At 27.0% G+C, this 27,777-nt stretch overlaps 4 protein-coding genes and 1 long non-coding RNA gene across 6 annotated transcripts; 4 read left to right on the top strand and 1 right to left on the bottom strand.

Moving 5' to 3' along the window:
* Positions 1 to 76: 76 nt before the first annotated feature.
* On the top strand, positions 77 to 14,869 carry LOC105669400 (uncharacterized). Its single transcript, XM_067356159.1, has 25 exons — positions 77 to 2,277; positions 2,438 to 2,557; positions 3,110 to 3,227; positions 3,325 to 3,586; positions 3,730 to 3,849; positions 4,044 to 4,134; positions 4,311 to 4,456; positions 4,753 to 4,930; positions 7,366 to 7,632; positions 7,917 to 8,036; positions 8,107 to 8,224; positions 8,720 to 8,981; positions 9,240 to 9,356; positions 9,944 to 10,034; positions 10,153 to 10,298; positions 10,419 to 10,595; positions 11,216 to 11,259; positions 11,608 to 11,840; positions 12,101 to 12,214; positions 12,279 to 12,396; positions 12,689 to 12,953; positions 13,237 to 13,353; positions 13,642 to 13,732; positions 13,840 to 13,985; positions 14,098 to 14,869. The coding sequence occupies exons 1-25, from the start codon at positions 2,134 to 2,136 to the stop codon at positions 14,456 to 14,458; spliced, it is 3,966 nt and encodes a 1,321-aa protein (XP_067212260.1). The 5' UTR covers positions 77 to 2,133; the 3' UTR covers positions 14,459 to 14,869.
* LOC137000123 (uncharacterized) lies at positions 6,815 to 7,112 on the bottom strand. Its single transcript, XR_010890412.1, has 2 exons — positions 7,026 to 7,112; positions 6,815 to 6,939 (listed from the first exon to the last, which is right to left on the bottom strand). It is a non-coding gene; the product is annotated as an uncharacterized lncRNA (long non-coding RNA).
* Positions 14,870 to 15,604: 735 nt separating the features above from the next.
* Positions 15,605 to 18,830, top strand: LOC137000120 (odorant receptor 63a-like). Its single transcript, XM_067355928.1, has 9 exons — positions 15,605 to 15,771; positions 16,053 to 16,172; positions 16,241 to 16,358; positions 16,929 to 17,190; positions 17,530 to 17,646; positions 17,951 to 18,041; positions 18,173 to 18,321; positions 18,441 to 18,573; positions 18,644 to 18,830. The coding sequence occupies exons 1-9, from the start codon at positions 15,607 to 15,609 to the stop codon at positions 18,689 to 18,691; spliced, it is 1,203 nt and encodes a 400-aa protein (XP_067212029.1). The 5' UTR covers positions 15,605 to 15,606; the 3' UTR covers positions 18,692 to 18,830.
* A 1,045-nt stretch (positions 18,831 to 19,875) lies between these two features.
* LOC137000114 (uncharacterized) lies at positions 19,876 to 23,107 on the top strand. Its single transcript, XM_067355905.1, has 9 exons — positions 19,876 to 20,273; positions 20,539 to 20,658; positions 20,727 to 20,844; positions 21,319 to 21,580; positions 21,923 to 22,039; positions 22,287 to 22,377; positions 22,496 to 22,641; positions 22,763 to 22,895; positions 22,966 to 23,107. Exons 1-9 carry the CDS (start codon positions 20,109 to 20,111, stop codon positions 23,011 to 23,013), a joined length of 1,200 nt encoding a protein of 399 aa, XP_067212006.1. The 5' UTR covers positions 19,876 to 20,108; the 3' UTR covers positions 23,014 to 23,107.
* A 26-nt stretch (positions 23,108 to 23,133) lies between these two features.
* LOC137000111 (uncharacterized) lies at positions 23,134 to 27,688 on the top strand. Of its 2 annotated transcripts, XM_067355899.1 has the most exons (9): positions 23,138 to 24,899; positions 25,239 to 25,358; positions 25,425 to 25,542; positions 25,840 to 26,101; positions 26,467 to 26,583; positions 26,836 to 26,926; positions 27,054 to 27,199; positions 27,315 to 27,447; positions 27,518 to 27,688. In XM_067355899.1, exons 1-9 carry the CDS (start codon positions 24,735 to 24,737, stop codon positions 27,569 to 27,571), a joined length of 1,206 nt encoding a protein of 401 aa, XP_067212000.1. In that variant the 5' UTR covers positions 23,138 to 24,734; the 3' UTR covers positions 27,572 to 27,688. The 2 variants fall into 2 exon arrangements, with proteins under 2 accessions (XP_067211999.1, XP_067212000.1); XM_067355898.1 differs by having other exon boundaries at positions 23,134 to 24,899; positions 27,315 to 27,688.
* The last annotated feature ends 89 nt before the right edge of the window (positions 27,689 to 27,777 follow it).

The raw sequence follows: 27,777 nt of genomic DNA, 5'->3' as shown, positions 1-27,777 counted from the left end.
AGAAAAAAATTTTGTTGGAAATTATCATAACAAATCTAAATCATATATTTTTATCATTAATTATCTTCCGAATGCATCAATCCCTAAATGATTTTCGTAATACTGGATTTTCATATTATTATTTATATTTGAATGCGAACAAAATCGTATTTCAAATGTAAAATGTTGTTTTGCATGATTCGGCCTTTTTTTTAGCACGAATAATTTAAACAATTATATAGAGAGCAACAAGAACTAGAAGCGCGGAGTATAAGAGCAACTAATTATAAATTAATATGCAAATAATGTGTTTTTATATAATTTTAATATTTTCCATATAACCTGAACTCTTTTCTTCCTTCTTTATATGCCGTGAGATTGAGGAAGGCTCGAAATTGTGGCCAATATGTATTTCTTGTATTTTTCGTATATTAATTTATAATAAACGAATAATAAATTAATAATAATTTATAATAAATTAATTTATAGCAATAGAGTTTTTCCGGCAGTCGCGCTTCTGGTTCTTGTTGTATCGTTGTTTGTCTTTGGAGAACCACATGTTACATTAAAAATTATTTATTTTTTTATAGATAATGTCAACATTATTTTCTTAAGAAAACGTATTTCATTTATAAAAATTTCTAGATAAAAATTTTAGGGAAGAATTATTATTTATATATTGCATACTAACTCTGTATTCTCTTATCTCGATACATCTCACAGCCCACGTGTTCCTTGTTTGTATTGAAATATAGTTAAACTGTCAACTGTCAATTTGAAATATGTGCTTTATATGCATAATTCGCTGCAAATTTGATTAGAAATTTAAAAAAACACAGCACAATTCACCAATAAATTGCAATTAGATGAACAACGGTCTCGCGAGCAGCCAGAAATTCAATCATTCACAAATACGTTACCATATGTCTTAATATTGATAACGCTATGAGATACACTTTCACGACGATAAAAAAAGAAGTGAAGCTTTCCGCTCGACGGTTCACGCAGCACTGACTGAAGCGTCACAAATGAAGAGGGTTGCTCGCTATTGCGCCCGCGCTGTGCCGCGACGCCGGCGTCGATGCCGCATCGCACCGTATACTGGCTATAGGCTATACATACAGTATACAGGGTGAGCCAAAAAAAACTTTCCATTTATTTCAACTTACTGATATATGCAAAAACAGTCGAAACAGATCAGTTTTGTTTTCGAAGGAGTTGTAAAATAAACAGAGTGGAAAATGTTTTTTAAACTTTATATATATTCACAGGGAAAATATCGCAGTTGAAAAACAAATGACTGATTCACACAACATACAACACTTTTATAACTTTCTGCGCGAAGGTTTTTTCATCATGTTTGTCACAATATGTGAGATTGAAAAAATTCGACATAGCCCATTTTTATGGGCAAGATTTTACGATGAAATCTTTCTACGAGACATGAGAATACTCGATAAATTTTAGTGAAAGGAAAGAGAAAAAGGAAACATAATATTACTTTAATATTGAAAAAGAATGTTAATATTTCTATTATTATATGTATTATTAATATCTTATTTTATATATAAAAAGTACTGTCGTTTATACGAGAGTATTAGGATTTTTTTTAATTGTAATGAACATTTTTTGTTTATTTTTTTAAATGGCACATGTCACATTTTACAGAAATGTATAAATATATTTTAAAATTTAGTTTTTTATTTGGATATACATATCTGTATTTTGTATTTCTAAAACATTTCAAGTAAGAAAACTAATGTGCTAAAGCCAACAACTTTAACACGCGACACATAACATTTACAACTTGAGCGATGTGCAACAAAAAAAAACACCTGTACGAACAGGTATAAGAAAATTATCTCTCTCGGCTAAATTCTCTTTAAATTGCACATGTTAATAAATTTTTTCCACGTATTAGTTTCGCATGTTTATGCGTCTCTCAATAGATGAGAACGGCACACGGAATTTTTATATTTATTTTTTCAGCAGATGTAAATTGTAGCGCTTATTATGCGTTTATCTCACAAACAAGCGAGACATAAAAGAATAAAAAATACAATAAGTTTATGGAGTAAGAGTGGGAGAGATAGAACATGTAAAGGTAAAATTCCTTGTCTCTCGGCGTAGAAATATTTTGTCTGTCGTAAGAAGATGAACTTCCTTGGAAATGAATATTATAAACTCAATCAACGTCTCTTACGATTATCTGGCTTGTGGCCATATGAACATACAACCTTTAAATATTGTCAAATGATACTTTATAATACTATCGTAGCATACACGACAATTTGTCAAGTAAGAATATTATTTAAAATCTCGTTGCAAGAAAACTATTGATATATAATATAAAACATAATCTGACACTTCTCATAAAACTTATTTATATATGAAGGAAATATTTTAGAGATTAATACTTTGCGATATATAATTCTGAGTTATTGATTCACGATTTCAGATCGCGAAATTGATAACATCGAAACAAAATTTCGATTTTATGCTGAAACTTCTCTCTCCTATCATACTTTGTGTAATCTTCATTATAAAATATCAAACATTCTATATTCTTGCTGGAAAGGTGAGTCGATAATGCGTCCATATTAAAATTTTTGAGCTAAGTATACTTTTTCAATTTAAAATATTACATTATATAAAAAGAATATGCGTACAATTATGTCATTTAAAAATTTAACTTGTTTTACTAACATGCATAGAGATTTACGGATTCTCTCCGCATTGTAATATTCATTTTATTCCGCCGTTAATATCTTATAATCAAATCTTTATGTTTTATATTATTATAGGATAAAAATTTTTTTTGTAAATATTTTCTGCTCTCTCTATATATATTCCTATTTATTAAACGAATTTAATTTTACCGCAACACACAAATATCTCTTCTGTAACTATCTGAAATATTTATTTATTTATTTACTTAACCAAGACTTTTTATTTTGCTTGTGCAATATTGTAGTGTACAATTTGTAAATTTCTTTTCAATTTCTTCTTTGTAAATGCGCGATGAAGATACGGATCTTTGTAGCAAGAATTGAAAATGTGCTCTATCTATTGTAAAAAACGATTAAATTTATTTATGCACTTGAATTCTTATACTCTTTCGTATGAGTAGATAAGGTATCTTATGGATCATGTAGAAAAAGATTGGAACATGCTTAAGGATAAAAGAGAATTGGAGATTCTAAAAAACTACACTTCCATTGGAAGTATATGCACCTTGATTTTTACAAGTAAGAAGTAGATGTGCGTAGCTTATGGACTTCGAATAAATTTATAATGTATAATTGTTCTGAAAATTATCTTTTTATAATTTAATTATAATTTCAGTACTTGGTTCTGTGGCTGTAGTACTTTTTTTTTTCTTATCACTTACATCAAGCATCTTTGATATCTTAGCGCCATTGAACGTCTCACGTCCACGAGAACTCCTGTTTCCAGGAGAATATTTTGTTGATCAGCAAAAGTACTTTTATGCCATTGTATTACACTTAAACGTTACTATAGGTATGGTAGTTATCACTATGGTAGGCACTGAGTCCTTGTATGTAACGTACGTGCAACATGCTTGTGGAATGTTTCAAGTTGCCAGGTAATAAAATAAAAGATAGTCGTGCGAACATTGAATTATATATGCTCGTATATAATGCAGATTAATTGATATTTTAGTTTGAGTCTTTTAATCAATCGATACGTCGCTATAGATTTTATAATAGTCGATCGCTATTTTTGCAGTTATCGAATGAATCAAGCGTTCGACGATGAATTCTTAAAAGCGTACACAACTGAAAAACAAGCAATCATCGTTTATAGAAGGATAGTCGAGGCTATACATATTCACAAAAGAGCTCTCGAGTCGGTATAATGCAGTGTGTTGTTAATAAATGGAAAAAATATTCGATTAACATTATCGAACTGTTGATTCTCTGTGAAACAATATTTATTTTGTTAAATTTGAAAATAATTCCATGCAGATTAAGAAATAGCACGCGAAAATATTGCAACAATAATTGATAATCGCACTAATTTTTTTTTTTTTGCCTTTTAAGATTTTCTGAAATTCTATGGTCTACTTTGGCGGCGTCGTACAGTATTCTGCTTATAATCGGTATTACATCTTTGATTATTCATCTTTTCAGTGTGAGTTCTATTTGTTTATTTAAATAGCATATCTATTCTACTGATTAAAACGTTATATATATTGTACATATGCAATTATACGTTTAAAAAATATATTTTTTAAAAATTAAATTTATGTGTATATTTCTTTCTTAGCATCTGTGGCGAATTTATTGCCGAAATTATTAATTTTTTAGCTTTTTCAAGCAGCATTATCTGTGAAGAAGGTGGAGGAAGTTATAAGATTAGCTTTTTTTACGTTTGGTCATGTTTTTTATTTATTCTTGGGTAACTATGTTGGCCAAATTTTAATAGATCATAGCGCTGGTATTTTTGAGAACACGTAAGTAAATTCGTTTAAATAGATTTCAAACTTTCAAATATTTATAAAAATTTGTAATATATTATCATAATACGATTAAAATAATAACAGAAATATATGTATACGTACACTTAACAATATATGCGATTGTACGTACACTTAACTTTAAATTTACTTAATCTAATTATTTATTTATTCCTGTAATATAATGAGAAAAATAAGTTTTACAATTTTAATGAATGGTTAGTGCAAACCGATATGTAACGAGAATCAATAATACGAAACTGCAATCGATTGACATTTAGATCAACTTTTAGATATATCACACAATGGCACGGCACTTCTTTACAAGCGCAGAGATTACTGCCAATGATAATGCAAAGAAGCATGAAAAGTTGTAAGATGGTCGTGGGCGGTATGTATGTTCCGTCATTCGAAGGATTTGCGACGGTAAATGTCACGCTAATAATAAAATATTTCTTTTGTTTAGATATAATTAAATTTTAGATATAATTAAATCAATTTTAATTAATTTATTATTAGTGTTTAGTTTTTTCAAAACATTTATCTTTAGGTGCTTAACGTCTATTCACGCTATTAATTCACTTGTCACTCTTTCAAACATTCTGTATGAATAAACGTTTAATTATTGCTATTAAAAGAATTAAGTAAAAGTCATCGGGTAAAATCTGTTTTTCATCAACGTAAATCTTGAATTTCAGCTTATGAGCACAACTGTGTCGTATTTCACGGTACTTTGGTCAGTACACAAGTAACGCTGTCAGTAATGAAAATTTATAACATAAATTGTAGTCACCAAATCAGTAGAATTATTTTAATTAATAACTGGAAAAATTATTTAGAGATAAAATAATTAAATAAATTTAATAAATGATGTCACATCAACAACTTCCTTAATTTTTTGCTATTTTTATTATATTATTATTAATATTATTAATTGAAAGTAAATACTGTAATTAATGATGTTTAGCAGCGTATGTATTTTACTACAGTGAGTATATTAGATTTTCATATTTTTACAATTATTAAATCTTGTCTTTTTAATAGAATTGTTCAACATTATAAGGCTTTACCAGTATTTCATTATAAACATGTATAAAATTTCATATGAATAAATAGAGTTAAAGTAAGTAAAGAATAGTATTCTTTTTAATGAAATTTTTAATTAAATTTGCAATTTGTTATATTATTTTACTTTTATTTACTATTGCGATAAAGCTATAATGAGCGTAAAATGAGATATGATTGCGCAAATAAGTGTTGAACTCCAATTAAACGGAGGCTTTTTGCGCTCCCTAGCATCGACTTGGAGAAAAAAATAATATAAAAACATTTTTTTAAAATGATTGGAATTACTTATTAATTAATAGAATCAATGAATCAATAGAAGTGTATTTATTTACCTTTCGTCGTTGTTTTCTCTTTGCTATTTCAAAATCATAGAGCTATCTATCTATTTGTTGCAAAATACAATCCATTTTTCCGCAACACAAGTTTTTTTCGAGGGTCGATTTTTATCATCCAAAATTTAAGCTCAATATGCTTGGCATCTTTATAATTACACATAATTACACATCTAAAAAGTAATATAAATAAGTTTGTGCGTGTGACACGCACAATAAATCTAATAAAGGTAGTGTAAGATTTTCGTTAAATTTTATAAATGTGATACTCGGTGATATCGTGTACCTCTACAAGAGCGGAAATTAATGTTGTTCATTCTGCATCGAAGCATGCATAGTTGCCAGCGTGTCACCGGTGGTATTTTTGTTTTATCGTTGGAAAGATTTACTACGGTAACCTCCCCCTCCCTCCTCCCCCCCCCCCCGGACCACCCGACTGTGCGATCACTGTGACATATTACTGTGATTTTCGACGGTAACGCTAATATCTCTCGTTGCAGCTTCTCGCCACGTCGATATCTTATTCCACAGTACTATCGTCTGTCGAGCGTTGACAGCGGCAATCGCGAGAATAATTGCACTTTCGCATCACGTTAATTTATCGCGCCCAATGATCATATACCAAACCACTGGCGTTACTCTTGCATGATATTTCTACACGACAAAGTACTAAACAATATTTCGGATGATTCTGGATTAAGTCGATGCAATTCAGAATGCGAAAATTGTCTGACGTTAATACTTAAATGTTACATTAATTTTTAAAATTCACTAATTTTTTTAAAAATTATTACGTAAATACAATTGAAATATTGCAATTATTATGCTTCTTATCTGTATATTATCTTGATTAAAACCATACGACTTGTCTATTCGTTACATAAACAATGAGAGTAAAATTAAATAATAAAATCTAATAAATCTATAGTTACAAATAGCACATGTGCTGACTTACTTTGATGTTTTCCACGCGAAGATACATCAGATCGGGTACTAGTATAGAAGAGCATTTGCTCCGATTTTCGCATGTATAGCGCTCTACACATCTGAGATTTTCTGCAAACTGTAATCTCGTCGGCTCTAATGTAAAATAAATTACTATTAACAAATTTATAAGTGACAAAATTATCAGTCTAAAATAATGTACGAACGTGAAACATTCTTACTGAAGTATCGAAGTGTCACGTTTCCCATCCGATACGCGAATAAGTGTGCTCGACTGAAAGAACATTTCGTTCTTCATTGCGTCTGCGCAAGGGAAGGAGAAGCACAGAAAATGTTGATATGTAATGTGTAAGTAAATTACGACAATTTACTTTTTATTTGCCATCACCATTATTATCCATAATGCTATAAGCACATAAGTAGGGATAGTTTCCCTTCGGAGTACCAAGTTCCTTTTCTTATTTTTATTATCTCATATTTAGTTCCATTTAGGCGGATATAAGCATCCTACAAATTCACAGTTAAAAAAAAATATAATTTTTACTTCAGTTGTCTATCTAGTGCAAAGAATTACAAAATAATCAAACAAAAAAAAAAAAAAAAATAAGAAAATTTAGTGATATAAGAAGGAAAAAAGTGTTTATAGATTTCGTTTTTTTAGTAATGCTTGAACTGTCATCTGAAATGGAGTTTCCTGAGGATCAGTATTATAGATCGAATCGTATTCTTCTGTCGATCCTTGGTCTCTGGCCGTATAATGATTTTAAAGTCAGACAGTTTCGTTTTTTTTTATCATTACTGATATTAATGTCATTTATAAGTACTCAGGTATATTTATTTTCGCATTTGTATCATACAAAATTTTAATGCTTTTGTTTCCACATATTTATAAATGGTGTGTTGAATAATTGAAATATATTTAATTATTTACGACATAACGTAGTAATAAAATAAACATGCAATTTTATTTTTGATCTGATACGTCGATTATTTTAATCGATTTTTTGCCGATATTTTAGAGCAATATTTTTTTGCTTTCTTACTGTTTACGCGTACGTACGTATAATGTAAAATATTTTTTTCACATCACTAAATTCCATAATATTTTTCAGTGGATAAAATTATTTTACGCAGAATACAATTTTGAAATAATTATAAGAATATTATCTAGCAACTGTTTTTTTTTATTACTTTTCATAAAGTACGTCACATTTTATGCTGTCATGAAAAATGTAAGTTTACAAGCGATTTATTCCATATTAAACTATATGTGTAATAAAATTATCATAACTATACTAATAGGTAAAGGAGTTTCGGGAACGCGTTCGAAATAATTGGAACGCTTTGGCTGACAATCGAGAGATCGAAATCATACGCAAACATTCAAGCATAGGAAAATTATTAACAATATTTATAGCAAGTAAATGCCAAACGGATATTTAATTATTTGCTTACCATAAAACTTATTTATAGTAATAATTATTTATAGTAATAATAGTAACTTATAACAACAATGTGATCTAAAATAAATATAATTTAAAAGCGAATTAATCGTTCTTCACAATTCCTGACATATTTTCGATCAATCTGGAATTATAGCTAAACATATTAATATTGAAAATTACAGTTTTGCGCAATAAATGATAATTTCTCTCCATATATATTAAGGAAAAATTCGCTATAAATTATGTAAAGAATTTATTGATGAAAGATAACTGACTAAATATGAATGATATATTGTGAAAATCGATTATCTTATTTTTAAGATATAGATTAACATGGAAGTGTTGATTTTACTTAATTCTAATTAATTTGGAACTAATTGGATATTATAACCGGGATATTATACATGTATATAAAAACAACAATATTTTCTAGTTTATTCATAAGTTAATAACATTTTGATTTATTCCAGTATTCGCGTATTTTACAATTTTGTTCTATATAGTTATGCAATATATTTCAATTTTATTCGATATTGTCCAACCTTTGAATGAGTCTCGTCCGCGTGAACTTTTGTTTCTGGCAGAATATTTTATTGATCAACAGAAATACTTTCACATCATGGCACTACATATAGATATTGGACTACTTCTTATAGCGACTACTGGAGTAGCTACCGAATCATTCTCATTAGCAAATGCATTACACGCTTTTGGACTGTTTAAAGTTGCTAGGTATAAAAATGGCTATATCATGTCTCTAATTAAAAGTACTATTCTCTCTTTAAAACATATCTTATTGTGACTATGATTAATATTTTTTATAATAATCTATTTATAATAAAATATGTTTGATTATTTGCATTTATCAATTTTTTTATTTTAATGTTTTTATTCCATTTGAAATGCACGATTAATATTTAATAAAATTATCTCTGCTATTGTACATAACTCTATGTTCTTTTATAAAATTATTTTTGTTTTGAATTTTAGTTATCGAATGGAGCATATATTAAGTGAACTTAATTCACAAATGTGTACAACTAAACGATATATCATATCTCGTGGCAGAATAATCGCTGCGGTGGACTTTCATAGAAGAGCGATCGAGTCAGTGTTTATGTCACTGTTTATCAAAATTATATCATACACGAATAACATTAGAGAGAATTTAGGAGTTTGATTGTTTACATTGTAATTGCCAACAATTCAAATTTATTGCAAATTGCATTATTAGGGTAAAGTGCCCGAATTTCAGATACCATTTGTATTTGTTTAAATTTTGATCAAATAGAATTGTTAAAAATTTTGAAAAAATACATTTTACACTCCTTATGTTGTTACTTTGTTACATTCTTGTGCAATATGCAATAACTTTTTATTTTGAGGAGTTATAAAATTATACCTTCAGAGATGCAATTTCTTATCTCGAGTAAATAACGTTAATTACGGATAGACTATAAGTATAGATAATGAATAGGAAATGAAATAAACTTTTAACACAATTAATTCTGTTTAAAAAGAGAAAAAATGTATTGCTAAATTTGGATATTTTACCCTAATTATAATTTTCCGTGTATGTATTTTAATGTATTTTTAAATTAAAAATTAAAAATTAAATTAACATTTCTAATAATACTTTTTCACATAATTGACATATTGAAGGAATAATAATGAGTAACTTTTTATATCATAAGATTTTCTGAACTATTGAAAGCAAGTTTTGGAGTGGCGTATTTGATTGTGTTTGTGACTTGTGTGGTTTCAGCAAGCATCAATTTAGTCAACGTAAGTAGCGTGGCACAAAAATTTTTAACTGTACTTTTTACATAATTTTTTAGAAATATCTATAGTATTTTGAAACTAAAATTCTTTTAAATTAATACTTTTGAACTATTGATTACAGCTGTGTTACCTAATAGCAATGAACAATCAGATATTGGAATTTATTAAATATGCTTTACTTCTTGGTTTGCATGTTATTTATTTAATTCTAGCTAATTATGCTGGGCAGGAATTTATAAATTCTGATACGTGTTTCTATCGAACAATGTGCGTAATACATTTCTTATAGTTAAATTTTTATAATATTTTGTTATTATTTTTTTTAATTATGCAAAGCATATTATTACAATTTTATGTCATGTTTAACATTTTTGTAAAATGTTATAGATGTAATACGCAATGGTATGATGCTCCATTAAAGACGCAAAACTTGATATTTTTTTTGTTACAAAAGACTACTAAGTGTTATAAAGTTGATGCCGGTGGTATGTTTAGTCCTTCTTTGGAAGGTTTAGCTACAGTAAGAGTTCTTGTTACAATTAACGGAAATAATCACCAATTATAGCCAATACATTTTATAAAACGTTCTCTGTTTTAGAGTGTGAGTATGGTGCTTTCTTATTGTATGGTTCTTTACTCTGTGTAATTACGATGTCGGAAACTAGAAAGGACACTGTTGCTCGTTATCATTAGAAACATACGTATATTAATAAATAATATTATTTTATTACATTATCTATTTATTTGTCTAGTAATAAAATTAGTAACTTAACAAATTAATTTGAAGTAAAAAGATTTTTTCCACATTTTTATACACTTAAATCTACTCTTTTATTTTGATTTACGGCGATGATACTGCAAATTTAATTTCGGTATCTTTTAATTTCATGACACCATAAGTGTACGGATGCTACAAACTGCGAAATAGTTCGTATACATTTCTTCTTTTTTTTTTTTTACTATTCAAATAGAATGCATTCAAAATTTAAGAAATGTTCCAATTACATCGTATAAAAGGCGCTTACTATGAAAGGAATCACTGAATTATTTTACCGTGCTGCCAGAAATTTTGATATTTTTGTCATTCATTAAATACCGAAACATGATCATTTAAATGACAATACAACTGACACATACATTTATTATATACATTTTACACTATACACTGACACTATACATTTTAGTCGAAGTATGGAAGTATGGAAGTATCACACTTGCTGTCCGACACGTAAATGAATGCATTTGCCTATAGTAACATTTTGTTCTCCATTGCGCTTGCGCTTAGAAAAGAGGAGGAGAAATACAGAAAATAATGAAAATGTAACACTTAGCTGTGTTGCAAAACACAAACATAACAATGCGCATTTTATTTTCTGTCATCATTATTATCTTTAATAGAATAGGCTATAGATGGGCATAGTCTTTCTGCGGAAAAACGCACACTCTTGTTTATTACCTTCTTTTTTGTTCAATTTATGCGAATCGTTTTAAGAATTCCCTCAATTTCAAATACTATAACTATTCGTACAACAGGCAAGTTTTACACTATAAGTAAAAAAAAAAAGATAATTATGAGAAACGCAGCACGTTTGTCATATCTGTGAAAAAGAAAAATTTTCTACAGACGATCTCGCGTTCTCAATCATGTTTGAATTGTCATCTGAAATGGAGTTTCCGGAGGATCAGTATTACAAACCGAATCGTATTCTTTTATCAATAATTGGTCTTTGGCCGTATGATGATTTTAAAGTCAGATACTTTCGTTTCTTTCTAACGTCACTAATAATGATATCATTTCTAAGTGTTCAGGTATTTGCATTATCGCTATCAACATTTTAATATAAAATTTTTAGACACTTTTGTTTTATTCTCACATATTTAAAACGCAGCATATGTATATTGAATAATTAAAATTTATTTAACTACATGTCGCATAGTACGATTATGAAAAAAATATGTATTTATAGTTTTATTTTTTATTTGATACATCGGCTATTTTAGAGTAATGATATGTTACATTCTAATATTAAATAGTCTTTGGATGTTATTAAATGTTATAATATTTTTAGTTGATAAAATTATTTTCCTTGGAAAATAACTTTGAAACAAAAATATTGTCTTTAGTCATCCCTATTATACTACTGTTCATAAAATACATTTCATTTTATGCTGTCATGAAAAATGTAAGTCAAGAGCAATTCAATCTGTAATGAATTACCATATATAAAATACTAATCATACTAACAGGTAAAGGAGTTTCGGGAACGTGTTCGAAATAATTGGGACGCTTTGGCTGACAATCAAGAGATCGAAATCATACGCAAATACTCAAGCTTAGGGAAATTATTTACATTATGTATAACAAGTGAATATCAAATGAATTATACGATTATTTCTTTGCCATTAAATTTATTTGCAATAATAATTCGTAACTTATGATAACAATATGATCTAAATAAATGTAACTTAAAAACGAAATAATTGTTTTTCGTAAATTTCGATAAATTTTTTAATAGAAATATTGATTTCATTTAATTCTAATTAAATTTAAGCAATCTGAATTTAATAACGGACATAAGAAGTATATTTTAAAGTTTTTTTATATAAAAAAACGTGCTTATTTATAATTAAATAAATAATATTTTTGTTCATTTTAGTGATTGTGTATTTTGTATTGGTCCTCTGTTTTTTTATACAATATATTTCAATCTTTCTTGATATTGTCATACCATTGAACGAGTCTCGTCCGCGTGAACTTTTGTTGCTGGCGGAATATTTTTATATCGATCAACAGAAATACTTTCACATCATGGTAATACATATGGATGCTGGACTACTTATTATAGGGATTATTGGAGTAGCTACCGAAACATTCTCATTAGCAAATGCATTACATGCTTTTGGATTGTTTAATGTCGCTAGGTATGGCAATCATGTCTTGTGAAAAGCATGTTTGTTTGTTTCTTTTACTTATATTTGCATTTTTTTTAGATATTTATTTATGGCGAAACATTTTATGTTTTGTATCTATTACTTCATGTTTTATTTAATTTACTTTTTATTCGAACAATTTTACAATATGCACAATAAACGTTCAATAAAATTATCCGGCCTTATTATGGCCTTATATTTGTCAATTATTATTTATGTTTTTTGTTATACTTTGTAAAATTTACTAAATTTGAATTATTCATTTTTTCTGTAGTTATCGTATGGAACATATATTAAGTGGACTCGATCCATACATGTGTATAACTAAACAGTATATCATATCTCATGACAGAATAGTTGCTGCGGTGGACTTTCATAGAAGAGCGATCGAGTCAGTTTACTGTTTATGACAAAATTATGCCATACAACAATAATATTAGCAAATGTTTAGAAATTTGATTCTTTATATATTATAACTATATATATATTATAACTAAACACTAACATTTTAAATTTATCATATAACGCAATATTAATTATAATCTTATATGTATTTTAATATATCTTATAGAATGTCCGATATGTATATTTAAAAATTTTATCATTGATATTTATAATTGCACTTTTATACATAATTATGATATTGGAGGAATAATAATGAGAAATTTTTTGTTCTAAGATTTTCTGAATTACTGAAAGCAAGTTTTGGATCGACTTATTTGTTTTTGTTCGCGGCAGGTGTAGTTTCAGCAAGTATCAATCTATATACTGTGAGTAGCATGACAAGATTTCGAATAATTATATATTTTATTTAAGTTTTTTAATATCTGTAATATTTAAAATTATAAAGTCTAAATTGATATGCTATTGTTTACAGCTGTCTCAGTTAATAGAAGTGGAACAGGAATTGTTGGACATAATTAAATATACTTTATTTCTTGCCCTGCATTTTATTTATTTAATTCTAGGCAATTACGCTGGACAGCAATTTATCAATTCGGATTCCAAAGTTTATCGAGCAATGTATGTAGTATATAATTAAATATTTTCACAGCAACTTATGTTATTTTTAAATCATGCAGTGTATATTATTATTTTTTGATATTATGGATAATTTTTTCTTGCAATTATATAGACGTAATACACGATGGTATGATGCTCCATTAAAGTCGCAAAATTTGATACTTTTTCTTATGCAAAAGACTACAAAATGTTACAAAGTCGATGCCGGTGGTATGTTTAGTCCTTCTTTGGAAGGTTTAGCTACAGTAAGAGATCTTATTATAATCAACGGAAACAATAACCGATTAGCTACATGTAGAACATTCTCTGTTTTAGAGCGTGAGTATGATTATTTCTTATTTTATGGTTCTTCACTCTACATAATTGTTATGTCTCAAACTAGAAAGGACACTTTTAAGTTGTTATTATTTTGGAAATGTACGATGCAAATATTAATAACCAATGTAATTAATAATAAAGTAGTAAATACATAAATAAATTTGAAACAAGAAATGTTTTTAGATTATTATATAATTAAACTTTCTTATTTTTATTTTGGTTTACGGAATGATACTTAAATATATTGTTACCATTCTTTTAAAATAGATTGTGTGTTTTCTTCTGCTCTTATTAATCGATAAGCTTATATATTTTACGCCAAGTATATTTTTAGTCGCAATTTGATTAGATCTAATTATTTTATTCAACATATTATTATGTATTATTTACTATTTCTACATACTTGATTTTATAATTCGAATGTTTTCTAATTCAGGTAACGAGTTCCACTGAGATTGATTAATGATATAACGCACTGTTCGCTGTTTGACGCACAAATGATTATTTCTTCTGGAAGATTATTATTTTTTACTACACTAGTATTTCACTGAGAAAAGAAAAATGTGAGATTGTTGGACATAACGTTAACTGTAAGATTAATTTTATTGTTATACAGTTAACCTTACATTTAAAGTTTTAAAAATGTCGCAACTACATCATGTTCCAAATCATAAAAAATGTTTACATTGAAAGAAGTTATTATATTGTTTTCAAGTTATGCGACTGTGCTTCTAACAATTTTGATATTTTCATTATTCAATAAATACTGAAACATTATAATTTAAGTGAAAATATTAATATTTTTATTTGAAATAATTCACGGACACGGTATAATATTTCAAGTGTCCAAGTACTGAAGTATCAGTTTTGGTGTTCGATGCGTAAGTGACCGCGCAAAGCGCGGTCTCTTAATATTCTGTTCTTCATTGCGCTTGCGTTGAGGGAGAGAAAGAGAAGCACAGAAAATATTGAAATGTAAAATTAAAAAAAGACACTACGACAATTCACGTGTTACTTTCTCTCATTGCTATTATCTATAATTGAGTAACCATGTAAGTGGGTATACTTTTCTTCCACAAAAACGAATTGTATATTTCTCTTCTTATATTTACTCTTCATATTTCCTCTCTTGTTTAATTTACATGAATATAAACATCTTAAGAATTCCCACAATTCCAAAGATAAACCATAATACCTCAAGTATTCGTACCGCAGACAGATGTTAAAGAAAAACAAAAAAGAAGATAATTATGAACCATAAGAGGAAATGTTTCTATAGACGATTTCACATGCGTCCTCAGTCATGTTTGAACTGTCGTCTAAAATGGAGTTTCCCGAGGATCAGTATTACAGACTGAATCGTATTCTTTTATCAACAATTGGTCTTTGGCCATATGATAATTTTAAAATCAGATACTTCCGTTTCTTTCTATCGTTATTGATAGTGATATCGTTTACAAGTCCTCAGGTATTTATATTATCGTAATCTGCATTTGTAATGTAAAATTTTACGATATTATAAAATTTGCTTTTGCTGTGTTCTCAGATATTTATAAATCACATTAATATATATAGAATAATTTAAATATAATCAATTATTTATAGTATAGTAATGAAATAAACACGTAATTTAAATTTTTATCTGATACATTAGCTACACATTAAACCGATATTTAGCTTTATTATGGTTGTATGTTTTAATATCATATATTTTTTGAATATTATTATATCATGTCATGACATTTTCAGTTGATCAAATTATTTGATTCGGGGAACAAATATGATCTTGTTATAAAAATATTGTGTTACAGCATTTTTGGTGTTTTAATGTTCATAAAATACGTTACATTTTATGCAATTTTAAAAAATGTGAGTTTAAATGCGATTTAATCCGCAATGAACCATAAGTTGTGTATAATAGTGCTTTCGGTTAATAGGTAAAAGAGTTTCGGGAACGCGTTCGAAATAACTGGGACGCTTTAGTTGACAATCAAGAGATCGAAATCGTACGCAAACACGCAAGCTTAGGGAAATTATTTACAATATGTGTAGCAAGTAAATACCAAATAAATACTTAATTACTTGTTTATCATAAAACTTTTTTATAATAATAATTAGTAACTAATGGCAAAAGTATGAACTGAAATGAATATAATTTAAAAACCAAATAATCATTTTTCACAATTTCCAATATATTTTCAATGAATTTAGAATTAGTTTGAAATTAGACATATTTAATATTTAAATTCATCGTTTTGCAACAAAAGGTTTCTACATTGTCATTAAAAAAATAGATATAAAAAGAAGAAGAAGAATATTCAAATTTACTGCTTTGCAACAAAAGGTCTTCATTAGCGGAGCATTAGCAGACATTGTCATTAAAGAAAAGTAGATTGTAAAATTAAAAAGTAACCGGCTAAATATGACTGAGCATGTGACGGTATATTCCAAATGTCATATAAATATAAAAATCAATTATCTTTTTTATAAATCAAGTAAAATATAAAAAGTATGACAATCACTCAGTTTCTTAAAATTTTGGTTCAAGCTATTTACATGTAATAATTAATAAAAAAATTATTTTAACGTTTCCTCATTAATTAACAATATTTTGATTAATTTCAGTTTTTATGTTTTTTATGACGCTGTTTTATATTTTGACACAATATATTTCCATCTTACTTGATATTGTTATACCTTTGAATGAATCTCGTTTGCGTGAACCTTTGTTTGTGGCGGAATATTTTATTGATCAACAGAAATACTTTCACATCATAGCAATACATATGGATATTGGATTATTTTGCATAATAATTATTACTGTAGCTACCGAAACATTCTCATTAGCAAATGCAGTACATGCTTTCGGACTGTTTAAAGTAGCTAGGTATGAAAATAGCAATTGTATTTCGCTTTTTTTTTTTTTTTTTTTTAATACTTATTTTTGTATTTCTATTAAATTTAGTAATTTTTTTTTTTTTTAATTAAAAATTATTTGTTTTGTAAAACCAGATGGTTTATCTTATTATGATTATGATTAATATCTGTTTCTGAAAAAATCTATTACCTGTATTTAATAATTTGGATTTTTTTACTTAATTAACTACTTATTGGAACATTGGAACAATATGCAATCAATGCTTAATAAAACTATTGTTATTGTCAATAAAATAACTATATATTTTTATAAAATTTACTAATTTTATATTATTTATTTTTTATTTAGTTATCGTATGGAACATGTATTAAGTGGACTGGATCCACAGATGTCTATAACTAAACAATATATCCTAGCTCATGGTAGAATAATCGCTGCGGTGGACTTCCATAGAAGAGCGATCGAGTCAGTTTATGACAAAATTATGTCATACAAGAATAATATTAGCTAGTGTTTAGGATTTTGATTGTTTGTATATTATTATTGTACAAACATTTCAAGTTTATCACATAATGCACTATTAATGATAATTCTATATGTGCATGTATTTTAATATATATTATTAAATAATTTATTAATATATTAAATAATTTTTAATATATTTTAAACATTAAATCACACAATATTTACGATTGCATTTTTTTACATAAGTGTTTTATATATATATATTATTCCTAAGGAATACTAACAAGAAATTTATTATTTTAAGATTTTCTGAATTATTGAAAGCAAGTTTTGGGCCAACATACTTGATTTTGTATGCGGGAGGAGTGATTTTAGCAAGCATTAATTTGTATCACGTGAGTGTAGAGCGTGTGATGTAGCGTGGCATGATTTTATTTAATTACATTTTTCATCTAAGTTTTTAACAATATCTGCAATATATTTAAAGCTATCAATTCTTTTAAATATATAAGCTATTTGCTTACAGCTTACTCAATTAATAACTAAACTAAAGGAGGAGACGTTAGACATAATGAAATATGCTATATTTCTTATCATGGTTTGGATTTATATAACTTTAGCTAATTACGCTGGACAGGAATTTATCAATTCGGATTCCAAGTTTTATCGAGCAATGTATGTAGTATGATATAATTCAATATTTTCACAATATTAAATGTTATGTTATTTCTGAATCATGCAATGCATATTATTATTTTCTAATGTTGTATTTTTATTTTTTTGCAATTATATAGATGTAATACACGATGGTATGATGCTCCATTAAAGATTCAGAATTTGATACTTTTACTGATACTGAAAACTACGAAATGTTACAAAGTCGATGCCGGTGGTATGTTTATTCCTTCTCTGGAAGGTTTAGCTACTGTAAGAGATTTTGTTAAAATCAATGGAAACAATAATTGGTTGGGTACATGTAGAACATCTTCTGTTTTAGAGCATGAGTATGATGGTTTCTTATTTTATGGTTCTTCGTTCCACATAATTATGTTGTCCGAAACTAGAAAGGACACTATCGATTTGTTATTATTTTGGAAATATACAATGCAAATATCAATAAATAATGTAATTAGTAATGAAATTAGTAAATTGTCAAATAAATTTAAAATAAAAGATTTTTTTCAGATTTTCGTAATTAAATTCACTTTTTCAGTTTGATACATACAGTGATGCTTACATATATCGTTGCTGTAAAATGGATTGCATGTTTTTTTTTTTTTTTTTTTAAATTATTTGATAAGCGTATATTGTCTACCGCGAAATGTATTTATTCGATAAGCTTATATATTTAACCCAAATATACTTTTACTCGCAATTTGATAAGATTTACTCATTTTATTCAACATATTATTATGTGTTACTTACTGTTTATACATACTTGCTATTATGATTCGAATGTTTTCCAATTCAGGCAACGAGTTCCACTGACAATTAGATCGATTAATAATAACATTGTTCGTTGTCTGACGCACAAATTATTGATCATTTCTTCTGGAAAATCATTGTTTTGTACTACACTAGTATTTCACTGAGAAAAAAAAAATGTGAGATTATTGAGCATTACGTTAACTGTAAGATTATTTTTTATGTTTGCTAATTTCGTGACACAATAGACATATATAAATATCGTAAATTGATGACGCAATAATTTATGCGCATTTTTTTGCTTTAAGTTTTATTGTTATACAGTTAACTTTACATTTAAAGTTTTAAAAATGTCGCAACTACATGTTCCAAATCATAAAAGATGTTATTGAAAGAAGTTATATTGCTTTCAAGTTATGCGACTGTGTTTTTAACAATTTTGACATTTTCACTATTCAATAAATACTGAAACATTATAATTTAAGCGAAAATATTAATATTTTTATTTGAATACTCAGTGAATACTAATTCACGGACACAATATATTTCAAGTGTCCAAGTACTGAAGTATCAGGTTTGGTTCGATGCGTATAAGTGACCGCGCTTTGCCAACGTAATATTCTGTTCTTCATTGCGCTTGCGTTGCGGGAGAAAAAAAAGAAACACAGAAAATATTGCAATGTAAAAGTTAAGAAAACATTACGATAATTCACATTTTATTTTCTCTCATTACTATTATCTATAATTGAGTAATGTAAGTAGGTATACTCTTTTCCCACAAAAACAAATTGTACATTTCTCTTCTTATATTCACGTTCCTTTTCATCGTTCCTCTCTTATTTAATTTATGTGAATGTAAACATCTTAAGAATTCCCACAATTTCAAAGATAAACTATAATACCACAGGTATTCGTATCGCAGACGGGTGTTATAAAAAAATAAAAAAAGATAAAATAATTACGGAAATTGCAGCGGGTTTAAGAGGAATACATAAGAGGAAATGTTTTTATAGACAATTTCACACGCGTCCTCAGTCATGTTTGAACCATCGTCTGAAATGGAGTTTCCCGAGGATCAGTATTACAGACTGAATCGTATTCTTTTATCAACGATCGGTCTTTGGCCTTATGATGATTTTAAAGTCAGAATGTATCGTTTTTTTCTATCGTTATTGATACTGATATCGTTTATAAGTCCTCAGGTATTTATATTATCGCAATCTGCATTTGTAGTATAAAATGTTACGACGCTTTTGCTCTGTTCTCACATATTTCTATAAATCATGGTATATAAAGAATAATTTAAATATAATCAATATTTATTATTTATAATATGGCAGTGAAATAAGCACACTATTTTATTTCTGATCTGATTGCTACATTAGACTAATATTTAGTTTTATTATGGTTGTATGATTTAATCTCAAATATTTTTTTGGATATTACTAATTGTCATGACATTTTCAGGTGGTCAAATTATTTGATTCGGGAAACAAATTTGAACTTATTGTAAAAGTATTAAGTTTCGGTATTTTGTTTGTTTTAATGTTTATAAAATACATCACATTTTATGCTATTTTGAAAAATGTGAGTTTAAATACGATTTAATCCGCAATGAACCATAAGTTGTATATAATAGTACTTTTGGTTAATAGGTAAAAGAATTTCGAGAACGCGTTCGAAATAATTGGGACGCTTTAGTTGACAATGAAGAGATTGAAATCATACGCAAACAGTCAAGCTTAGGAAAATTATTTACAATACTTATAATAAGTAAATATCAAATAAATACTTAATTACTTGCTTATTATAAAACTTTTTTATAATAACAATTAATGACTGATGGCAAGAGTATGATCTAAAATGAATATAATTTAAAAATTAGGTAATCGGTTTTCACAATTTCCGATATATTTTTACTTAATTTAGAATTAGTTTGTAATTATACGTATTTAGTATTCAAATTTACCGTTTTGTAACAAAAGATTTCCACATAGATTGTCATTAAAGAAGTAGATTGTAAGTTTAAAAAGTAACTCTCTAAATATGAGTGAACACGTGACAGTACATTCTAAATGTATAAATGAAAATCAATTATCTTATTTTTTAAAATCACATATATTTTAAAAAGTATGACGATTACTCAGTTTCTTTAAATTTTGATTCAAGCTATTTACATGTAATAATTAACAAAAGAAATTATTTTAACGTTTTCTCGTTAATTAACTACATTTTGATTAATTTCAGTTATTATGTTTTCTACGGTATTTTTTTTTATTTTTACACAATATATTTCAATCGTACTTGATATTGTCATACCTTTGAACGAGTCTCGTCCACGTAACATCCTGTTTCTGGCGAAATATTTTATCGATCAAGAGAAATACTTTCACATCATAGCAATACACATAAATATTGGGTTGCTTCATTCAGTGACTACTGGAGTAGCTACTGAAACATTTTCAGTAACAAACGCATTGCATGCTTTCGGACTGTTTAAAATAGCTAGGTATGAAAATAGCAATTGTATTTCGCATCATATTATTTTTTTTACTTATTTTCGCATTTCTATTATAGTATTTGATAATTATCTTTTTTTTTTTTTTATTAAAAGTGCTTTGTTTCGTAAAACCAGATAATTTATCTTATTATGTTTATGATTAATATCTATTTCTAGAAAAATGTTTTATTACCTGTATTTGTAAATTTAGATTTTTCTATTTAATTAACTTTTTATCGGAACATTACAATATGCAATCAATGTTTAATAAAACTATTGTTATTGTCAATAAAATAATTAAATATTTTTATAAAATTTACTAATTTTGTATTACTTATATTTTTTATTTAGTTATCGTATGGAACATGTATTAAGTGGACTGGATCCACAGACGTGTATAACTAAACGATATATCATATCTCATGGTAAAATAATCGCTGCGGTAGACTTCCATAGAAGAGCGATCGAGTCAGTTCATGACAAAATTATGTCATACAAGAATAATAATATTAGCGAGTGTTTAAGATTTTAATTGTTTATATATTATAATCATACAAATAAACATTTCAAATTTATCACACAATGCACTATTAATTGTAATTCTATATATGCATGTATTTTAATATATTTTAAATATTAAATTAATATTTACGATTGCATTTTTTACATAATTGTTGTATTGAAGGAGTAATAACGAGAAATTTATTATTCTAAGATTTTCTGACTTACTGAAAACAAGTTTTGGGCCAGCGTACTTGTTTTTGTTTGCGGCAGGAGTGGTTTCAGCAAGCATTAATTTGTATCACGTGAGTGTGTAGGGTGGCATGATTTTATTTAATTATATTTTTAATCTAGTTTTTAACGATAAGTCTGCAAGTATTCAAAGCTATCCATTCTTTTAACTATATGAGCTATTGTTTACAGTTGTCTCAATTAATAATACTAAAGAAAGAGACGTTAGAAATAATTAAATATGTTGTATTTCTTGCCATGCATTTTATTTATTTAACTGTAGCTAATTACGCTGGACAGGAATTTATCAATTCGGATTCCAATTTTTATCGAATAATGTACGTAGTACGTAATATAATTCAATATTTTCACAATATTAAATAATGTTATGTTATTTTTAAATCATGCAGTGCATATTATTATTTTCTAATGTGTTTTTATTTTTTTGCAATTATATAGATGTAATACACGATGGTATAATGCTCCGTTAAAGATTCAGAATTTAATACTTTTTCTGATACAAAAAACTACGAAATGTTACAAAGTCGACGCCGGTGGCATGTTTAGTCCTTCTCTGGAAGGTTTAGCTACTGTAAGAGATTTTGTTAAAATCAATGGAAACAATAACCGATTATCTACATATAGAATATTCTCTGTTTTAGAGCATGAGTATGATGGTTTCTTATTTTATGGTTCTTCAGTCCACATAGTTGTCTTGTCCGAAACAAGACATTATTGATTCGTTATTATTTTGAAAATATACAATGCAAATAAACAATATAATCAGTAATAAAATTAGTAAACTGTTAAATAAATTTAAATTAAAAGATTTTTTTCAGATTTTTATATAACTAAATTCACTTTTTTAATTTGATATATGCAGTGATACATACATTGTTGCTGTACTTTTAAAATAAATTGCGTGTTTTTTTTTTCTCTCTTTACTTTAATTATTTGATAAGTATATATTGTGTACCACGAAAAATTTCACTTTGAAGCTGGTTGAAGGTCACATAAAGATCACTTTTAATTTTTTAAATGAGAATCCTTATTTTTTATTGCATATTCTTGTAGCTGGCATCGTAAAGTTTTTAAAACACTATAAAAAATCCTCTTTCCGTTTACTACTTCTAGAATTATGAGTCCTGAAATTTACATAGAGTTCAGTAGAGTGAGAGAGAAAGGAGCGCGATTGGATAATGCTTCATTTTTTTTCTCTCTCGCTCTACTGTAAATGTCAAGACTCATAACTCTGGAAGTAGTAAATGAAAAGTCTTTCTTATAGTTTGAAAATGTCTGGACATCAGCTGCAGGAACATGTTATAAAAATTAGTGATTCCTATTCAAAAAATTAAAGGTGACCTTTACGTGATCTCAATAGCATTATCTTATGTCCCCCTCGAAACTTTATAACTTTTGTGTGAACTATTTTTTTCTAAAATCCTGTGATTTCCAAATATTTGACTGTCAGAAATAAAATGGGACCCTGTATATATTTATTATGATATGAATGTTTTTCTAATTCAGAACTCCACTAAGAATAATTAATTATACACTGTATAATGCACTGTGCACTTTTCGGCGTGTAAGTAAATAATTTTTTCTGGAGTAATATAATTTTTCACTGCCTTAGCATCTCATTAAAAAAAATTTTTTTTAGATTATATTGATCATTATGTTATTGCAAATTTAATTTTTATATATTTTTTTTTTTATGACACCATACGAATGGTGTAAACTGATGTGCAAAATAAATCGTATACATTTCTTCTCTTCCTTTCTTGTACTGTTATTCAAGTAGCCTGTATGTGAAATTTCAGTAACGTTGCAATTATCATATAAAAGACGCTTACTATGAAAGAAATTGTATTATTTTACCGTGATTGTGCTCCCAGGAATTTTGATATTTTTTGCCATTCATTAAATACTGAAATATGATGTAAACGACAGTATTAAAACTATTGACACTGTACATTGAAGTATAGAAGTATCACACTTGCTATCCGATGCGTAAATGGCAACGCTTTGCCGACGTAACATTTGTATTCTTCATTACGCTTGCGCTTGGAAAAGAGGAGGAGAAACATGGAAAATATTGATACACTACACTTAACTAAACATTATGACAATTCACATTTTATTTTGTGTCATCATTATTATCTTTAATGGGGTAGGCATATAAATGGGTATAGTCTTTCTCTAAAGAAACAAATCGCCTTTTTTTATTCGTAAGACCTTTTTTTCTATTGAATTTATACGGATATAAACATTTCAAGAATTCCCACAATTTCAAATATATGATACTTTAGCTATTCATACAGTAGACAAATGTTATAAAAGAATAAAAAAAGGAGATAATTATAGAAATTGCAGCGGGTTTAAGATATGCGTAAAAGGAAATTGTTTCTATAGATCTCGCACGTTCTCAGTTATGCTTGAACTGTCGTCTGAAATGGAGTTTCCCGAGGATCAGTATTATAGACTGAACTACATTCTTTTATCAGTGATTGGTCTTTGGCCATATGATAATTTTAAAGTTAGACAATTTCGTTTCTTTTTAGTGACACTAATAGTTATATCGTTGACAGCTGCTCTGGTATTTATATTATCACAATCTGTATTTGTAATACATAATTTTATGATACTTGTGTTTTATTCTTATATGATATTCTTTTATAATTCATAGTTTATATTTAATAATTTAAAAAAAAAAAAAAATATATATATATATACTATATATTTAATTATTTATAGTATTGTATTATTACGAAATAAACAATAAGTTTATCTAATATACTATTTTAGAGTGATATTCTATTTTATTTTGTTTGTTATTGTGCTATTATATTATAAAATATTGTGTTTTATAAATGTCATACGTTATCAATGATATTTAAAGAATATTGAATAATTCTAAATGCCATGATATTTTTAGTTGATGAAATTATTTTTCTCGGAAAACAATTTGGGTCCTATTCTAAAAATATTATCTATATACGCAAATTTTACACTAATTTTTGCAAAATATATCACATTTTATGCTATTACAGAAAATGTAAGTTTAAAAGCAATTTAATCTATAATGAATTACCACGTATAATAATACTAATTGTATTAATAGGTAAAAGAGTTCCGAAAACGCATTCGAAATAATTGGTACTCCTTGATTGACAATCGAGAGATCGAGATCATACGCAAGCAAGCAAACACAGGAAAATCATTCACGATGTTTATATTAAGTAAATGTCAAATAAATATTTATTTACTCACTTACAATAGAATTTTATGATAATTATGAATAAATTATTGAATGTAATATATAAAATGACATGAAACAATTTAAAAATAAGACAATTGTTTTTTATAACTTTTGTCATACTACGCTAATTGTAAGTTAAAAAGTAAAGAACATTTTTAATTGATTTGGAAAGTGAAAAAATGTTTTTAAAGAAACAATTATAAATATTGCTGTCACACTACTGTGTTAAAGTGTTTATAGCATTATATAATTTTAATAATATTTTAATCCATTGCAGTGTCCGTATATTTTTCAATTTTTTTCTATATCTCTACACAATATTTTTCAATTTTACTCGATATGGTCAAACCATTGAACGAGACTCGTCCGCGTAAGCTTATACTTCTGACGGAATATTTTATCGATCAAGAAAAATACTTTCATATTATAGCGATACACATAAGCACAGGAGTGGTTGTTGTTCTAACTATTCTAATAGCTACCGAATCATTCTGTTTTGCAAATGCATTACATGCTTTCGGTCTATTTAAAGTTGCTAGGTATGAAAATCATATCTTTCATCAAAGTATTTTTCTTTCTTTTACTTATACTTGCATTTCCATTAAATTTGATAGTTAATTTTCTTCTTAATTGAAATTCTATTCTCTCCATTTGCAAAACAAAAGTATACCTTCTTATGGTTAATATTTACTAATAATAAAAATATTTATTTTTTTCCATTTATTACTCTAGATTCTTTTATTTAACTTATTTTTATTATTTGGGCATTCACAATACGCAATTGAGATTTAATAAAATAATTTAGTTCTGATATTATCAATAATTTGCGTTTTTTATGAAATTAATTTTATGTTACGCTACATTCCATGTGGCGTACTAATTTTATAATATTTGCTTTTTCTAGCTATCGTATGGAACATATATTAAGCGAAATTGATCCACAAATGTGTTCAACTGAAAAATTTATTATATCTCGCGATAAAATAATCGCTGCAGTGGACTTTCATAGAAGAGCGATCGAGTTAGTACATTATTTATGTCAAAATTATGTCATATACGAATAATATTAGCGAGAATTTAAGAATTTGATTGTTTATATTGTAATTACCAACGATTCGAGTTTATTACAAATTGCATTAATAATTATACCTTTGCATTCATGTATTTTAACATATATTTATATTAAAAATTAAATTAACATTTAAAATAATGTTTTTCTACATAATTGACACATTAAAAAAATAATAACGAGAAATTATTTTTGTTACATAAGATTTTCTAAATTGTTGCAAGCAACTTTTGGACCAGCATATTTAAGTGTGTTTGTAATTGGTGTGTTTTCAGCAAGTATCAGTTTATATAACGTAAGTAATGTGACAAACATGACATATTTTTTACAATTTTATTTAATCACACATTATTTAATTTTCCAAAAGTATTTATAGTATTTAAAGTTATCAATTCTTTAAACAATTATACTATTGCTTATAGATGTCTCAGATATTAATGACGGAAGACGAAGTGTTGGAAATTATAAAATATACTACAATGCTAGCTTTGCCCATTATTTATTTAACTGTAGGCAATTTCGTTGGGCAGGAGTTCATAGATTGTGATATGCATTTCTATCACACAATGTAGGCATAATCTAATTATTATTATAATTTTTTTGCGATACTTTATATTATTTTTTACATTTTGTAATGCATATTATCGTCATGTCATGTTTAATATTTTCCTATAAATGTGTAGATGTAGTACGCCATGGTATATTGCTCCATTAAAGACGCAAAGCTTGATACTTTTCTTAATACAAAAAACTACAAAATCTTACAAAGTAGATGCGGGTGGTTTGTTTAGTCCTTCTTTGGAAGGTTTAGCTACAGTAAGAGATCTTGTTAAAATTAATAGAAACGTCAGTCAATTAGCTACATGTGGAACATTCTTTGTTTTAGAGTTTGAGTATGATAATTTCTTATTTTATGGTTCTTCACTCCACACAATTATGATGTCTGGAATTAAAAAGAACACTATCAATTTTTTATTATTTTGGAATTATGTGATTAAGGTAACAAATAATGTTATTAACAATAAAATTATTAAATTAATAAATATAATTTAAAAGATGTTTTTCCTTTATTTTTTCTTCTAATTAAATTACTTTACTATTTCTATTTATAAATAATACTTTTATGTGTAAGAAATTAAATATCAA

The sequence above is a fragment of the Linepithema humile genome, chromosome 5 (genome assembly GCF_040581485.1).
Source record: "Linepithema humile isolate Giens D197 chromosome 5, Lhum_UNIL_v1.0, whole genome shotgun sequence".
NCBI lineage: Eukaryota > Metazoa > Arthropoda > Insecta > Hymenoptera > Formicidae > Linepithema > Linepithema humile.
This window is presented reverse-complemented; position numbering and strand designations above follow the sequence as displayed.

Coding starts and splice junctions, on each gene's coding strand:
- LOC137000111 (XM_067355898.1), top strand. CDS start 24,735: ATGCTTGAACTGTCGTCTGAAATGGAGTTTCCCGAGGATCAGTATTAT. Junction 26,927..27,053: donor CAAGTATCAGTTTATATAAC/GTAAGTAATGTG, acceptor TATTGCTTATAG/ATGTCTCAGATATTAATGAC. Junction 27,200..27,314: donor ATGCATTTCTATCACACAAT/GTAGGCATAATC, acceptor ATAAATGTGTAG/ATGTAGTACGCCATGGTATA.
- LOC137000114 (XM_067355905.1), top strand. CDS start 20,109: ATGTTTGAACCATCGTCTGAAATGGAGTTTCCCGAGGATCAGTATTAC. Junction 20,274..20,538: donor TATCGTTTATAAGTCCTCAG/GTATTTATATTA, acceptor TGACATTTTCAG/GTGGTCAAATTATTTGATTC. Junction 21,581..21,922: donor GGACTGTTTAAAATAGCTAG/GTATGAAAATAG, acceptor TTTTTTATTTAG/TTATCGTATGGAACATGTAT.
- LOC137000120 (XM_067355928.1), top strand. CDS start 15,607: ATGTTTGAACTGTCGTCTAAAATGGAGTTTCCCGAGGATCAGTATTAC. Junction 16,359..16,928: donor ATTTACAATATGTGTAGCAA/GTAAATACCAAA, acceptor GATTAATTTCAG/TTTTTATGTTTTTTATGACG. Junction 17,191..17,529: donor GGACTGTTTAAAGTAGCTAG/GTATGAAAATAG, acceptor TTTTTTATTTAG/TTATCGTATGGAACATGTAT.
- LOC105669400 (XM_067356159.1), top strand. CDS start 2,134: ATGAACTTCCTTGGAAATGAATATTATAAACTCAATCAACGTCTCTTA. Junction 4,135..4,310: donor TGATTATTCATCTTTTCAGT/GTGAGTTCTATT, acceptor TTAATTTTTTAG/CTTTTTCAAGCAGCATTATC. Junction 12,397..12,688: donor ATTTACATTATGTATAACAA/GTGAATATCAAA, acceptor TGTTCATTTTAG/TGATTGTGTATTTTGTATTG.